The sequence below is a fragment of the Gadus chalcogrammus genome, chromosome 3 (assembly GCF_026213295.1).
Source record: "Gadus chalcogrammus isolate NIFS_2021 chromosome 3, NIFS_Gcha_1.0, whole genome shotgun sequence".
In the NCBI taxonomy this organism is placed as follows: Eukaryota; Metazoa; Chordata; class Actinopteri; order Gadiformes; family Gadidae; genus Gadus; species Gadus chalcogrammus.
Genome location: NC_079414.1, coordinates 5,946,481 through 5,961,424, shown reverse-complemented (window position 1 = coordinate 5,961,424; position 14,944 = coordinate 5,946,481). Strand labels below are relative to the sequence as shown.

General features: G+C 40.1%; 1 protein-coding gene across 4 annotated transcripts; it reads left to right on the top strand.

Annotated features, from left to right (window-relative positions):
* The first annotated feature begins 11,385 nt into the window (after nt 1–11,385).
* LOC130379239 (uncharacterized) lies at nt 11,386–13,910 on the top strand. Of its 4 annotated transcripts, none has more exons than XM_056585954.1 (5): nt 11,386–11,572; nt 12,176–12,257; nt 12,403–12,506; nt 12,591–12,676; nt 12,784–13,910. In XM_056585954.1, the coding sequence occupies exons 2-5, from the start codon at nt 12,178–12,180 to the stop codon at nt 13,552–13,554; spliced, it is 1,041 nt and encodes a 346-aa protein (XP_056441929.1). In that variant the 5' UTR covers nt 11,386–11,572; nt 12,176–12,177; the 3' UTR covers nt 13,555–13,910. The 4 variants fall into 4 exon arrangements, with proteins under 4 accessions (XP_056441929.1, XP_056441928.1, XP_056441927.1 ...); XM_056585953.1 differs by having other exon boundaries at nt 11,386–11,649; XM_056585952.1 differs by having other exon boundaries at nt 11,386–11,812.
* Nucleotides 13,911–14,944: the final 1,034 nt, after the last annotated feature.

Sequence of the window (14,944 nt, the reverse complement as noted above, 5' to 3'; positions counted from 1 at the left end):
GCATAGGCTCTACAAAGTGTTGACTTTGACTAATCCATGCTGACAGACTTAATGGCAGGTTTTACCAAGATTATAGCCCACCTAAAATACCTAACTGTGCTTAAATCCATTCAGTTTATCTTTAGAAAACCTAAATGGAAGATGAATTCATTGTATGTGAAACTTTGTGTAGACATGAAGGCCTAGTGGTTCCAGGCAATGATATCTCAGGTGTGTTGTGAGGAACCATATCGCTGCAGAGCCTATATTGAACCTGCAACAAGACTATGACTTTGCACTTGTTTTTTGCTGCCACTTTGTATTGCTGTGTTTGTAAGCCTTACATTAATCAGTTTGCCACAATCCCTTTTTGGTTTTCTTAGGAACCCTCTAGTCTAAATCAATTTGGTTTAGTGCAATGTTTGCTTTTCCTATTGCCTAGTTTCCTAGTTAGAGCTGAGAATAACCAACATAACCAAACATGTACAAATGTAGGCCTACTGAATGAAAGCTAAAGGTTTCTTTTATAATTTATTTTATTTACAATTCAGTTCAGTGTGTAGTAGAAAATACATTTAAATTTCCCAGCAGATATTATTTGAAGCTTTGGTAGTTTATGGCTTAAAATAGAGTTATGGAGATTTTTTCTGTAATGAATGTGATGAAATTCAGTGAGATCCATTCGGGGAGATGGTCATTAATGGTGCTGAAATAGCTGGAGACATTAAAATGGTATGTGAGAGTGAAAGTTCACATCTTTAAAACTGGATAATGGATGGATAATATAATCCAATTTAAGGTAAAAATGAACAAGCAGAGAACAGCAGATTTAAGGAGCTTGTTGACTGTTACTGTGGAAACCATTAAACAACAGACAAGGGGAACATTCGGATATTTGTATCATCCCCATCTACATTTATGCTTATTTTTTCTACAGTAAATCACAAAGGTAACGTATAATGACTACTACTTTAATAAAACAAAAGATTTAAAGAATCATTCGCAGAGATCATCATTCGGCGATTATAATCTACAATATTCCGTTGTTTTTTTCTCAGACTCTATACTCCATGACCATGATATAAAACGATATAGACAGACAGACAGACAGACAGACAGACAGACAGACAGACAGACAGACAGACAGACAGACAGACAGACAGACAGACAGACAGACAGACAAACAGACAGACAGAGAGAGAGAGAGAGAGGGATGGATGGATGGATGGATGGATGGATGGATGGATGGATGGATGGATGGATGGATGGATGGATGGATGGATGGATGGATGGATGGATGGATGGATGGATGGATGGATGGATGGATGGATGGATGGATGGATGGATGGATGGATGGATGGATTGATGGAGAGAGGGAGAGAGAATGACTGATAGATAGATAATAATGTAGATTCCATTATAACCATTATAACTTCTTAGCCTTTGATAAGATAATGATAGTTTTCTCGTTCTTCCATCTTTAGTATTTCTAAAGAAGGTTACCATGGAGCCACAAAGAGAAGGCTTTTAAGGGGACAACATTGTGTATATAAGCCTGTGAGTAGCTTGTATGCTTTAATGCAGACTACATGCAGAATAGCATTAGTAGGCAGGATACGCAATCTTGATAATATCTTCTAGCACCCAAACAGTTTTGTCGTGCTACTAGGAGTCAATGGAATATTTGACAACATCAGAGCCCGTTCCACATCACCAAGGGATGAAACGGACACTCTGTTTAGCCCTTCCCCAAAAACAATGAGGAAGCAAGAGACTGTAAATAATAAATATATCCTGGGTTTCAGGTCCTTCATATATATTTATTAAATTTTTTACAAAATGTCCTATAGTTAAAAAGACTGCTTAACAGTGTAACATTCCCCTGTGTAGCGACAGGACTATATAATGAGTAGTCTACTATCTCTTTAATAATAGATATCCATTTCTATAACAAAGCCAGCGACTGAGAGGGTTCCTCAGCTGAGTCAACAGCAGAAGATGTGCTGGGCAAGATAAGGTTATAAGAAGAGGAGGAAATGTCTCATGTTTCATAAATACTATATTTGATTGATATTACTATTATGCTTCTGGAGCTGCTGCCCCTGCGAACCGACCCCGGATAAGCGGTTTGAAAATGAGGATGAGGATATTACTATTCAGTATCTGTATCATATTACAAATGTCATGGCCTAACGTATTTTTCTTTAAATAAGAAACACATGGCTAAGCCACACTTCTTGTGTTATTCAAGCATGAGTGTTTTGCTTGATATATTTACACACATAAATATATATAAATTCAAGTATAACTTTAAGACATAGCAGAACCTTTGCTATATAGAAAACTGAATTAAAAAACATGCAACTCTGCGGTTGAGATTTATTTGCGCATTGTATTCACAACAGTCAAGTGTTTACACCAGTTTTGGTTCCATTTGAGACACAAAATCACTGCAACAAAACAAATAATAAATTATATAACATATATAAATGTAAATAATATAGCATTAATCATGTGATATAGTTCAATAACCTCATCATGTTCTAACAAAGAAATGTATATCATTAAGAAAGTGGCCGTAGCTTTTACAGCATTTATTAGAGCCTAGCAAAAATCTTTAAATAGGCAATTCGCATGAAGCAATGCAATTACACACATCTTGTGTATGACAAAAATGTAGGTAACTATGACAGTGCCATTGACAAAAAAAATAATGTTTTGCTATTAATCCAACCATGACTGATTTCTTGCACATAACAGTATGTATACACATTGAAATACAATTGGTTATATTGGTGAAGATATTAGTGAAAACTAACCGCATCAAATGATCAAAATATGTCAGATTTTCCCCTCAATGGTGGTGAGGTCAACAGCTGCCATTTTCCCACACTACTTCACATCGTCACTAAATTGCTTATTTTGTTATTGTTTGATTGAGCAACTCCTAGCTACAGAAATATCAACTTTAAATGTAAAGTCTTACCATTGACAGCTGCTATCCACACTATGATATTTAATGAAGGCAAAGCAAACATTACGTAGCATAGCTACATTCTTTGTGAGTAGGCCTACAATGTACAAATGTACTTTATACCAAAAGTAGTCAAACATTCAACGATTTCACACAATTCAAAACACTCCAACAGCCCATAAGAGCAAAACTGATTGCAACGAGGTGGGCTGCATTTCCTTTATGGTCCACCAGAGGTCAAAGAAGAGCACCGTGTCAAAGCAGAACCAAGGCAGAGGGAACGATGGAGGAAGAGGAAGAAATGAGAAATCAAGGCAACAAATTAATACATATTCATATATCATATTAATATCAATGAATATACTTGAATGAAATATTCAATTTAATATGCATTGTATATTATCTACATTTGTATTCCATCATTCACAAGGCATTGGGAGTCTTGCTGTCAAGTCATACACCCAACACAGAGACAACATAAGAGGCCTGGGCACACTTGCTGTCTCATAATCATGATTATTTTGGGCAAAATTTGAATTCACGATTATTCAAACTATTATTTTTGAGCTTGAAGACATCGTTTGACGCTAGAATCGAAATCGCGATCAAACTTTCTCCACTGGTTTCTCAAAAGGAGCCTGTAAGCTGATAGCATGTTAGTCTGTTAGCCTGTTGAGCCACCGTGAACACAGCCTGACGGTACACGCCTGGTTCCGGAGTAAAGCCATCCTCTCCTTTTCCCCGTTGCTTCCCTTTGGAGTTGTGGGGAAGTCTGCTGACCGGCCGACGGCCCAGTGAGCATTGCACGCCACCTGGTGCCCCCCACTGGATCAGTGCAAACAAATACGTTTTGGAGTCAGACAAGTCAGAGAAATGTTGAATAAAACAAAGGCAAAAGTAATTCAAATAATACCACTAGTGGTTTATTGAGATTTAATCGAATAATATTGTGTTGGATCTATGAACTATAACAAATAATTTGTTATTTTCCTGGGAATACACATTCCCACCACTGGCCACCAGGTTTCTCTGATGAGCAGCTGGCTGTCAGTTACAGTAGCAGTCATGGAGGAGAACACAGGCGCCATCCAACTTATGCACAATACAAATAATGGTGCAACATAGCTGCAGTTCCCCCCCACCCCCCTCCAAAATAATAATAAGAGATTTAGTAGGAGAGGAGAAAGGAGGAGGAAATAGGGGAAGAATAGGAGGAGATGTGAGGGAAGACTATGAGAAAAGACAGGGATATGAGAGGAATAGGATAGGAGAAGAGATGAGAGGAGAAGGGGAATGTGATGGGAAAGGATGAGAGGGGAGCAGAAAAGAGGAGGGAAGTGTTGAGCGTTTTTGTAGCCAAAGCAATAGATGATTCTAGGTGGCTGTGCTATTTATAGAGTCAAGGGCATAAAAATAGTTGACTGTGTGTGCGTGTGCGTGTGTGTGTGTGTGTGTGTGTGTGTGTGTATGTGTGTGTGTGTGTGTGTGTGTGTGTGTGTGTGTGTGTGTGTGTGTGTGTGTGTGTGTGTGTGTGAGAGAGTCTATACTCACTATGTTAAATGTGTGAAAGTATTGTAAGGTTAGTACTCTGCACATTTCCCTGTTGCTTATGAATAAAACCACCTCTAATACAATGTATGATTCGTAAACTCCATTAGATATATTTAGAAGAATTATTCTTGGAACTGCTTATGTCCTTCTTTCTAAATATTTCTCAACCTCTTATCTTCAGATTTTCTTATGAAAATGGTGAAATACCTATTTTTGTTTCAATTACATATCTGTCAGAAGGTTGTCCATTGCGGACTACGGATCCTAATTAAGTGAGTGCTGCATGCACCCCTCAACTATTGTTAGTGTGGTTGCTAATGCAAGCAGCACATCTACTGTAATTTTCTTTATTCAGTTTGCTGGATTTTTCTGCACTTAATTGCTTCAGCTACATAAACCATTCAGCTATCAAAACTTCCAGCTCTTTAATGACATGATAGCTATTTTTCATGTGCATTGTATCACTTTGAGGTCATTGAGTTGATGTAAGGTTTGTTACAAATAAAATGTATTATTATTATCTCGCTGCGTTTTTCAACTTTTTCAACTATTATGCATTTTCTTTTCTTTTTTTTACAATGTAAGTCAATTGAGAGGGGTCTGGCTGCAGACATCTGTCATGTGCGGCGGTGTCATGCCAAATTTGTACCGGCTGCCAAATTTGTACCGGGCGCGTCATCAATACGTAATCCAGTCCAAACCTGCCTGTGTCGTCCGTTGCCTGGCAACAGACGATCGCGTCGAATGACGTGAAAGGTTGACGAACATTCGCGAACCTTCAAGCTCGTTCATTCGCCATTTTTCATTGACCGCGACAAGACCGATAACATCGACCGTGACAAGACAGATAAAGGTGCGGCCACACCAGACGCGTATCTCGCGTACTTTGCGTATAAAATCGCCATTTTTTCCATAGGGAACCATTGGTTTACGCGCGTATTACGCGTTTCACGCGTTTCACGCGTATAAGCAACATTTTACGCGTTTCACGCGCGTATGAGGCATACGCGCTATACGCGCTATACACGCGTATATCGTGTATATCGCGTACATTTCAAGAGTTCAAAAAATTGAACTTTTTACGCTCATACGCATGACGATTAGCCGCGTTGCCCAATCAGCGTTGAGCTTGACCCGACGTCACTGGCAGAGAGTAGTGAGCTTGGACAGAAGCATACGGCCGACATCTTTCTTTATTCTGTGTGGAAATAGTAACATAGTTACGCCATTAAATGCTTTTATGGAAACATTTCTAGCGAGAAATGTGCATTTTACTTTCATAATGTTCGCTCTGTGAATGTGAAGGATGTTTGGTTTGATAGTTATGACGAAGAGGGAACGCTCCGTTCACTTGCATGGACAGAGTCTCTGGTTACTAAGCAACCTCAACGTCTTGGCGGACTATATATCTGCTGATCAACACTACGAATGCTGGAAACACACCAGACACACCATGTGAAGTTATTTAACCCGATTATTGTTATTTATATCCGAGATAATTGAATCTAACCCGATCTAAACTCTATCACCCAAACACGGCGGCGTTTGGGTTTCCTACCTCGGACTCCAGCGCAGCCACGGCCGACAACTTTCTTTATTCTGGGTGGAAATAGTAACATAGTTACGCCATTAAATGCGTTTATGGAAACATTTTTAGCGAGAAATGTGCATTTTACTTTCATAATGTTCGCTAGGTGAATGTGAAGGATGTTTGGTTTGATAGTTATGACGAAGAGGGAACGCTCCCTTCACTTGCATGGACAGAGTCTCTGGTTACTAAGCAACCTCAACGTCTTGGCGGACTATATATCTGCTGATCAACACTACGAATGCTGGAAACACACCAGACACACCATGTGAAGTTATTTAACCCGATTATTGTTATTTATATCCGAGATTATTTAATCTAACCCGATCTAAACTCTATCACCCAAACACGGCGGCGTTTGGGTTTCCTACCTCGGACTCCAGCGCAGCCACGGCCGACAACTTTCTTTATTCTGGGTGGAAATAGTAACATAGTTACGCCATTAAATGCGTTTATGGAAACATTTTTAGCGAGAAATGTGCATTTTACTTTCATAATGTTCGCTCGGTGAATGTGAAGGATGTTTGGTTTGATAGTTATGACGAAGAGGGAACGCTCCCTTCACTTGCATGGAGAGAGTCTCTGGTTACTAAGCAACCTCAACGTCTTGGCGGACTATATATCTGCTGATCAACACTACGAATGCTGGAAACACACCAGACACACCATGTGAAGTTATTTAACCCGATTATTGTTATTTATATCCGAGAATATTTAATCTAACCCGATCTAAACTCTATCACCCAAACACGGCGGCGTTTGGGTTTCCTACCTCGGACTCCAGCGCAGCCACGGCCGACAACTTTCTTTATTCTGGGTGGAAATAGTAACATAGTTACGCCATTAAATGCGTTTATGGAAACATTTTTAGCGAGAAATGTGCATTTTACTTTCGTAATGTTCGCTCGGTGAATGTGAAGGATGTTTGGTTTGATAGTTATGACGAAGAGGGAACGCTCCGTTCACTTGCATGGACATGGACTCATCTAGGCGAGTGACGTAGGCGCGTATGGCGCGTATGCGACCATTTTTGACACAAAATGGTCAAGCAACATTTTACGCGCGTATCTCGCGTAAAAATTACGCGAGATACGCGTCTGGTGTGGCCGCACCTTAACACTTACCCTTACAAATTACATTTATTAGCGTTGCTAACTTTATATTTGTATTGTATTAAATTGTTTAATCGTATTTAGCTAGTAAACTGAGTGTTTAACGTGTAGTAAACTGCGTGTTTAACGTTCTCATAGTCTAGCTAGCTAGCTTGTGTTCATTTAATTTAGATAGATTGATTGATTTTAGGATTAGATTTTAGGTGTATAGGTTTTTCTTGTTGATTGAAAATGGTGTCATTTAATTGTATTTTCTTGTATCTGTCGTCTCAGTCGTATGAAGCAGGTCGCTCCCTCATGGAGAAACGGCAGAAACGGAGGGATGCAAAAAAATTAATTCTTAAAGGTATTCTGTAATTAAATAATTAACATTTTATGCAGTCCATCATAATTCATTCTGAATTAAGTTATAAGCAATCTACACCTGATGCAGTGCTGATGTATGTTCTCTCCCTCTTTCTAGGGAATTGTATGTACTACCTTGGGGAGAATGGCCTTTCAATGAGGAGGGTGATCCTCACTGAGAAGGAGAAGGATGAGGTGCTGACAAAAGTCCATGCTGGCCACTTTGGAGTCAAGAGGATGCTGGACAAGATCAACCAACGCTTCTACTGGAAGGGAATTACCAGAGATGTTCAGGAATGGGCAAGTGATACATTTGTTCAAGTTGTGTTTGATCCAGATCAGCTCTAATATTTCCTGTGATACGCTAGCGCCACAAGAGGGGTCAAATGACCCCTATAATCATTTATTGTGATTGCCTTATGTAAGACAAGTAATTGTTCATTCAAACTACTGTGACACGCAAAGAACATCACCTCTACTCTAGAGCATATTATTAAATCTGTTGTGTTTAATCTCCTTGTGTTGTAAAGGTGAAAACCTGTATGTCATGCCAGAGGTTTGAGCAAGTGAAAACGGAGGCACCAGAGTTGAAGCCCATCAAACCAAAGTCACCATGGCATATGATTGGTGAGATATCTTGCTTTTGGATTCTGTGAAATGGCTACAACCTCTCAAAGTCATAGTTTAATTTGTATTATTTTCTTAATGTACTGTATTGCCATTTCTACCTCTCTAACGTCATGGGCTGTGGGTATGTGTTTATTACTCTCCCTACTCTAGGTGTTGACCTAATTGGACCATTCAAAGCCTCAAAGAATGGGAACCACTTCTGTCTGACAGCAACTGACTTCTTCACCAAGTGGGTGGAGGCCAGGCCCATCAAGGACAAGACTGCAATTGCCACATCACAGGTGTATAAATCATAGCAGCATTTGCAGCGTAGCCACATATTGTGAATGCAGAATGTTGTTACAACTGACAGAAAAGTTTGGCGGGGGGATGGAGAATGATTTCAGCTTCTTTTGATGTTCCACAGGCTATGATGGACATTTTCTACTCCCATGGGGCTCCTGAGGTCATCTTGACAGACCAGGGTCGTGAATTCTGGAACAAGGTGGAGTATTTACACATATAGATGTGTCATTTAACAGTGATTGATTAACACTGGCAAACAAGAAACCTAATAACTGTTGAATTCCTTAATTCAGGTAAACAAGTTCATGTTTGAGGAGTTTGGTGTCAAGCACACAATCACATCAGAATACCATCCTCAGGTATAGTGTATATTATGTATGGGATAATGTACAGGTCATTATTGAGAAATTAACCCCAACAGGGTGATGCAGGACCCCGACTGGGATATGATCAGAACGGCGTCCATAGCAAAAGTCTGTTATTCATAGCAGCGGTCTGCTATACAGAAATAACAGACAGTAGAATGTAGGGCTGTAACGATACACAAATTCACGATTCGGTTTGTATCACGATTTTTGACCCACGGTTCGATACATCCCACGATTCTTTAAAATTTAAAAAGCATTTTATTTAAACAACACTTAAATACCAATTATCTTAATGTAACATTTAATAACAAATAATTTGGAACACTGAACAGATTTGAACCGAAAGAATACTATTAAGGTATAGCTAAATTAATAAAGAAATAACCAAAGATTGCAGTTGGAGGATGCTTTTTGCTGGTAGGCATAATAGGGCCCCTTTAACTGTTTGGTTGGTTTATTCAAATATCCTTATTAGCGCTTATTAGGCTATGTAGCTTAAATAATGACATAATCAGGCCGTATAGAATGCAACATGTTTAATAGCCTAACTTTCAATAGATGAGGAAAAACATGTACGTCGCAATAACGAGGCATGGTGTTACGAGTAGGCTAGCATATGTGTATGCGCGAGAATGGCAGCGTGCGTATGCGTGTGTGAGTGACGTCAGCGAGTGAGTGGACGAGCGAGGAGAGCGAGCGGTAGCGCGTGTGTCTAGTGAAGAAGCGAACGAGTCCGGTAGAATAAAGTACCCATCCTGTCAGTAATCGGTGGCCGCTTCATTCCGACCTATAAGCAGACAAACTGCCAGTCAAATCACACAAAACAATAGAGACAGGATCACACAGGCAATTTTTTTCGCGCTTGGCCCACTCTGGATAAATGTCGTTCATATCGCATATGAGGACTTCGACGGCTGTGGAGAAATGCAATCCTCCGTAGCCACGGAGAGCTGTGATCACAGAGAGGGCATCACATATTTACGGCATCGATAGGAGGGGGCGCTGTCAGCAGACTATTATTTAGACAAATTATTAGCAAATTTCAATCAGACAATTTGACCGAAGAGTTAGAAAGGGCATATCGCGCTTCTGCCTTCTCACACCGCGAGACAGGTTCGTTGCTTTGAGTATCGCGATTTTCGGTTTGATACGCGTATCGTTACAGCCCTAGTAGAATGCCCTAATTGACCAATCAGAATCGAATTTTCAACAAAGCTGTGTAATAAAGAAATATAATTGACCTATAAGAAAGATCGATAAGCTTCTAAATAATGTTACTATTAACTTATACATATTTGTATTCCCCTTGCTTGTACTTTGCTGTTTTTACAGACCAACGGACTGGATGAGAGGACCAATCAAACATTGAAGAGGTCCATTGGCAAGACCCTTGATGGACAACAGGAGAGGTGGGAAGACAAATTAAAAGAAATTGTTTTTTCAAATAACTGTTGTGTCCAAGCCTCTTCTAGGTATTCGCCCTATCGTCTGATGTATGGACGGGAGCCACGTCTGTTTTCAGAGGTGTGTAGTGGTTGACTTTTTCATATTACCATATTAACAATTTCTAAATCAAAATTGTTACTCTTCGGGGAGGAAGTTACACTTTGTATGGTATAAGGAGACGACTTAACAGTGGGGAATCAACATGAAAAGTATATGTGTCAAAATAATAATTTTTATGAGGCTGAACGTACTTTTATTGCTTGTCCTTTGCCTTTCCTATGATACTTAAGACCACTGGAGATCTTCCAGATGATGTGGACATTGCTTCTCCAGATAACGAGGACATCGAGAAGTAAGTCCAGGCAAGGGCTGAGAGCGATGGAAAGGTCAATGACAAGGCAAGTGTTTTATAAATGGGAAGCAAATCATTATTTATATTATTATCATTATGTATTTATGGTTTTTTGCTTTATATTTGAAGACATCTCTAGTAGTTAAGCTAGTTGCCTTGCACAGAAAGGCAATTGTGAGGGCAGAATATTCATATATCGATTAACTATCCTGCATCAGGTGATTGCCAACATAGAGAAGGCCCAGGAGATACAGAAAGAGGCATACAAGAGGAGGACCAAGAGGGGGACCAAGCGCTTCAGGATCACACCAGGCTAGGGTGACCAGGCGTCCGGCTTTAGGCCGGACAGTCCGGATTTTCAATGCCCTGTCCGGCGTCCGGCGCAGCATCAAGTCGGACGCGTATTTGTCCTCCTTTTTGAGGCATAGGCTTGAAGAGCGGAGTTTTTTCATCTTTGCTGGGCTGCAGCACAATATCCAATCATAGACTGTAAAAAAATGCATCCAACGCAGTAACATATCTGGTCTAACAAATTACGGCTAAGAGCGGTGTCAGGTGACCTAGCTTATCATTGGTTAAAAAAGTAAACAAGGGTCCATGTGCTGCTACGTCATATGACATTGACAGAAAGTTAGCATCATGCCAAAACGCAAGACCTCGGGTGAATCCGAATACTCATGCATACTTGACTGCTATATAGTATGCATTTTGTAGTACGCCACAAATACAGCGCATCCGAATGCTCAGTACGCATTGTGTAGTACGGAAAACGTTTCCGAATGCGTACTACCGCCACAGTAAACAACGGAGTTCACCACGCTATCCCACAATGCAACCGGAGTCTGGTAACGAACGAAGAAGAGATGGCTGACCCGACACCACCAGAAAGACGTCGTAGAAAGCGGCGAAAGAAAGAGTCATTAAAAAGAGTAAAAAAGTAAAGTAAGTAATTAAGTAAAAAGAGACATTGTTAATTTAATAGCAATGATGACAAGACGGGAAAAAGGTAACTTATCAAGGTAATTTTGCCGGCATCTGAGGGGAGATCCGTCATCTCCAAACATCCGGTGGAGTTTCGGCGGTGTTCGGAAGTGTTCGGAGGTGTTCTACGCATAGCTGTGTGTAGACCGTACTACACCGTCAAGTGTGGTACGGTCAAGTAGTAGACACTGAACAGAAATAGTATGTACTAAGTATTCGGATTTGTTTAATTCTGAATGGACAAAAGAGCATGAATTTATATCGAAAAGTTTTAAAAAGCATATTTTTTTATTATGTTGTTACCTGTTAATTGTTTTTCACATTTAAGTCCCCACATGTTATGCTTTGTGGCACTCTTCACTTTAAAAGATTAATCTCAGTGGTCACTTTTTGAACACCACAATGTATTGAATAACTACAAATACTGTGAACAAACACTTTTTGACTTTTCATTAATATTTTTTCCTATTCAGCTACACAAACATCGTCTTTAAACCACAAAAAATTGTACTGCTGCATAATGTCCTCCTTTTTGGTGTTATTGAAATGGTCACCCTACACCAGGCATGGAGGTCCTGAAGAAGAATGAGAGGAAGCGTGGAAGGCATGGTCAAACCATGGAGCCAGATTGGCCAACTGTGTACAGGTAAATCGTTAAGATACCCAAAAATGGTTAAGACATCAAAGGCATCACGTTTCGAGGACCCCCTCGAAAACAAGATGCTTCATCTCAAGGGGCTTATCCTGCCAATAAAGAATCTAGCTCTCACATTGATGTTTGATATTTTCAGGGTTACTGAGGTTACGGAAAATAACCTTGTGCAGCTGGAGAACTTGGATGGAAAGCCATTGAAGACCAGGACACCCTATGCTTCAGTGAAGCCTGTGCGGAGAAGTACGTTAATTGAATTATTAAAATCTAGACTATACTGAGAAGTGATTATGAAGCTTTTTGATAAGGTGCTTCTTTCCCCTTTAGGATCCCAGGCTGCCTGTCCCACCAAGGAGACTGTGTCCGATCTATCCGAGCCATCAGATTCAGAGTTGGAGGAGGACCCACTAGAGGTAAATATTTCAGTCAGTCTTAATTTCACTTAATAAATACTTTGGTTGCTCTATTACATGCTCACATTGTTGCTAAATGAGTGAGATGTTTGTTTTTTTGGTTTCAGGACTTGGATGTTGTCATCACTAGTGTCCAGCCAGGCCGGGCTTATCAAGCTTCACTGAGCAATAGGGTGGAGCGCTTCAGGGCCATGCTCAGCAACCCAAGTACTTGGTTGGATGACCGTGCTATGGACCATGCTCAGGCCCTGCTTAAGGCTAAGTATCCAAACGTCAACGGGCTCTACGCCACCACCTCCCTAGCCTTGCTGTCCACTTTGCCCGAGCCAGCGCAAGGGTTTGTACAGATACTCAATGTTTCTGCAAATCACTGGGTTACGGTAAGTGACATTGGCTGCCAGGGAGGTTCAGTAAACATTTTTGACTCCCTAGGACACACCAGGACAGAGGTCTTAATTGAACAGGTCACAGGTCTGCTTGCTTTTCCAGGGAAGAATGTCCGACTGCAGTGGCCTGACATACAGCAGCAGGCAGGTGGTTCAGATTGTGGACTGTTTGCTATTGCCAACAGTTTTGCTCTCTGCAGCGGTGAGGGTCCCACCGCAGTCATATACCATCAAGGACAAATGCGCAGTCACCTCTTTTCCTGTTTTCAGTCTGGAGAAGTGCAACTCTTCCCTAGAGCCATGAGGTCCCCCACTGCCGAGCCATTCGCCATTGACGTGGATGTGCACTGCCTCTGCAGACGGACCATCGTGCAAGGAAAAGCACCTCTGGTCCCATGCAGGAGGTGTGATAGGCCCTTTCACCAGTCCTGTCTTTCCCATGTACAGAATATTTATGAATACATTTGTCCAAATTGTCAAATCATATTCTAACTATTCTGCTCAGTTTTTTTCCTTTGTAGGACTGGTAGGTATGAGTCCCTTTGCTGGAGAGTTATTTGGTTCTTGTTAATATTCAGATTTTCCTTAATAGTTCTACTGTCAATATTGCTGTTCGTATGTTATGGATATTGTATATATTTAATGCATCTTCTAAACAGTATAATATAGCCTGATAAATTATTGGAGTGGATCAATAATATATGTTCAACACTTTTGCTATTTTTGATTGTACAGCACTTTGGTCAACCGTTGTTGTTTTTACATGTGTTCTATAAATACATTTGAGTTGAGTTGCGTCAGCCTTAAAAAAATAAAATAAAAATAAAACCCTCTCTAAAGGTCTGTACCTTGACGTCGGTGAGTGGGCTTACTACTAAAACAGACCATTTTGCCATGCCATTTCTGTTTTTCATTGTGGATTTGTTTCCTTCTTTGTCTATCCTTATCTCAAAGACATTGTGACAGGAAGAGTTTACCATGCAGGGGCCAAAGAACACCAGGGACATCTAGAATCACCAGCTTCTGGAAGTGTGGTGCATCAACCTGAACCTGGAACAAGTTAGACCCGTCACTCAGCGCTTATAAATGACATGCATCAAGAAACTGCATTATCACCTTTTTCATTTTATATTGAAGCATGATCATCACATATAAGATTGTTGTCAATGTTAGTTGTATATCTGAGGCAAATTATTTAATGTTATTCATATGTGGCCTGGTGTTAGATTAATTGAAATGAGACTGAGATTGAAAGGGTTAAGTGATGCTATGTGTAAGGTAGTGTCATATGTTGTGTTAGTGCAGTGGACAATAGTGCAAACAGTGTTAATATATTCTACATAGAGAAGACAGACAGGTTCAGAAAATGATTTATGCCCCAGCGTTGATTGATTTTAACTCCTCCTGAGATGAGATAACAACTAGCCTCATTACAAACATGTCCTATTCTTAGATCACAACATATCTGCCACCTAGTTCAATAAATATATTTCCCCATACTGTGCTTGTTTTTATTTTCATTTTCAACTTTACCCTACTCAAATTAATGGTAAGGTTAAGTACAAAAATCCACTATATCAAGGATATTATTTTAAGTTATCTACTTTTCCATACATATATTATAAACTTATTTAGTTATATTATCAATGTATTTCTCTAAATGTTATGGGGATAACATGAATAATAATAAAAATAGGCCAATAGGCCTACATGTACCAGTTAGTAAATGGCCACTCAGTGTACAAGCCAAATTCGAATAAACAATTAAATGCAATACAAGTAAAGGCGCTGCTCCTTTACTTTGAAAGGAGTCAGCTGAGGTGGTTCGGGCATCTGGTAAGGATGCCCACTGGGCGCCTTCCTTGGGAGGTGTTTCAGGCAC

Coding starts and splice junctions, on each gene's coding strand:
- LOC130379239 (XM_056585954.1), top strand. CDS start 12,178: ATGGAGGTCCTGAAGAAGAATGAGAGGAAGCGTGGAAGGCATGGTCAA. Junction 12,258..12,402: donor GATTGGCCAACTGTGTACAG/GTAAATCGTTAA, acceptor TGATATTTTCAG/GGTTACTGAGGTTACGGAAA. Junction 12,507..12,590: donor AGTGAAGCCTGTGCGGAGAA/GTACGTTAATTG, acceptor TTTCCCCTTTAG/GATCCCAGGCTGCCTGTCCC.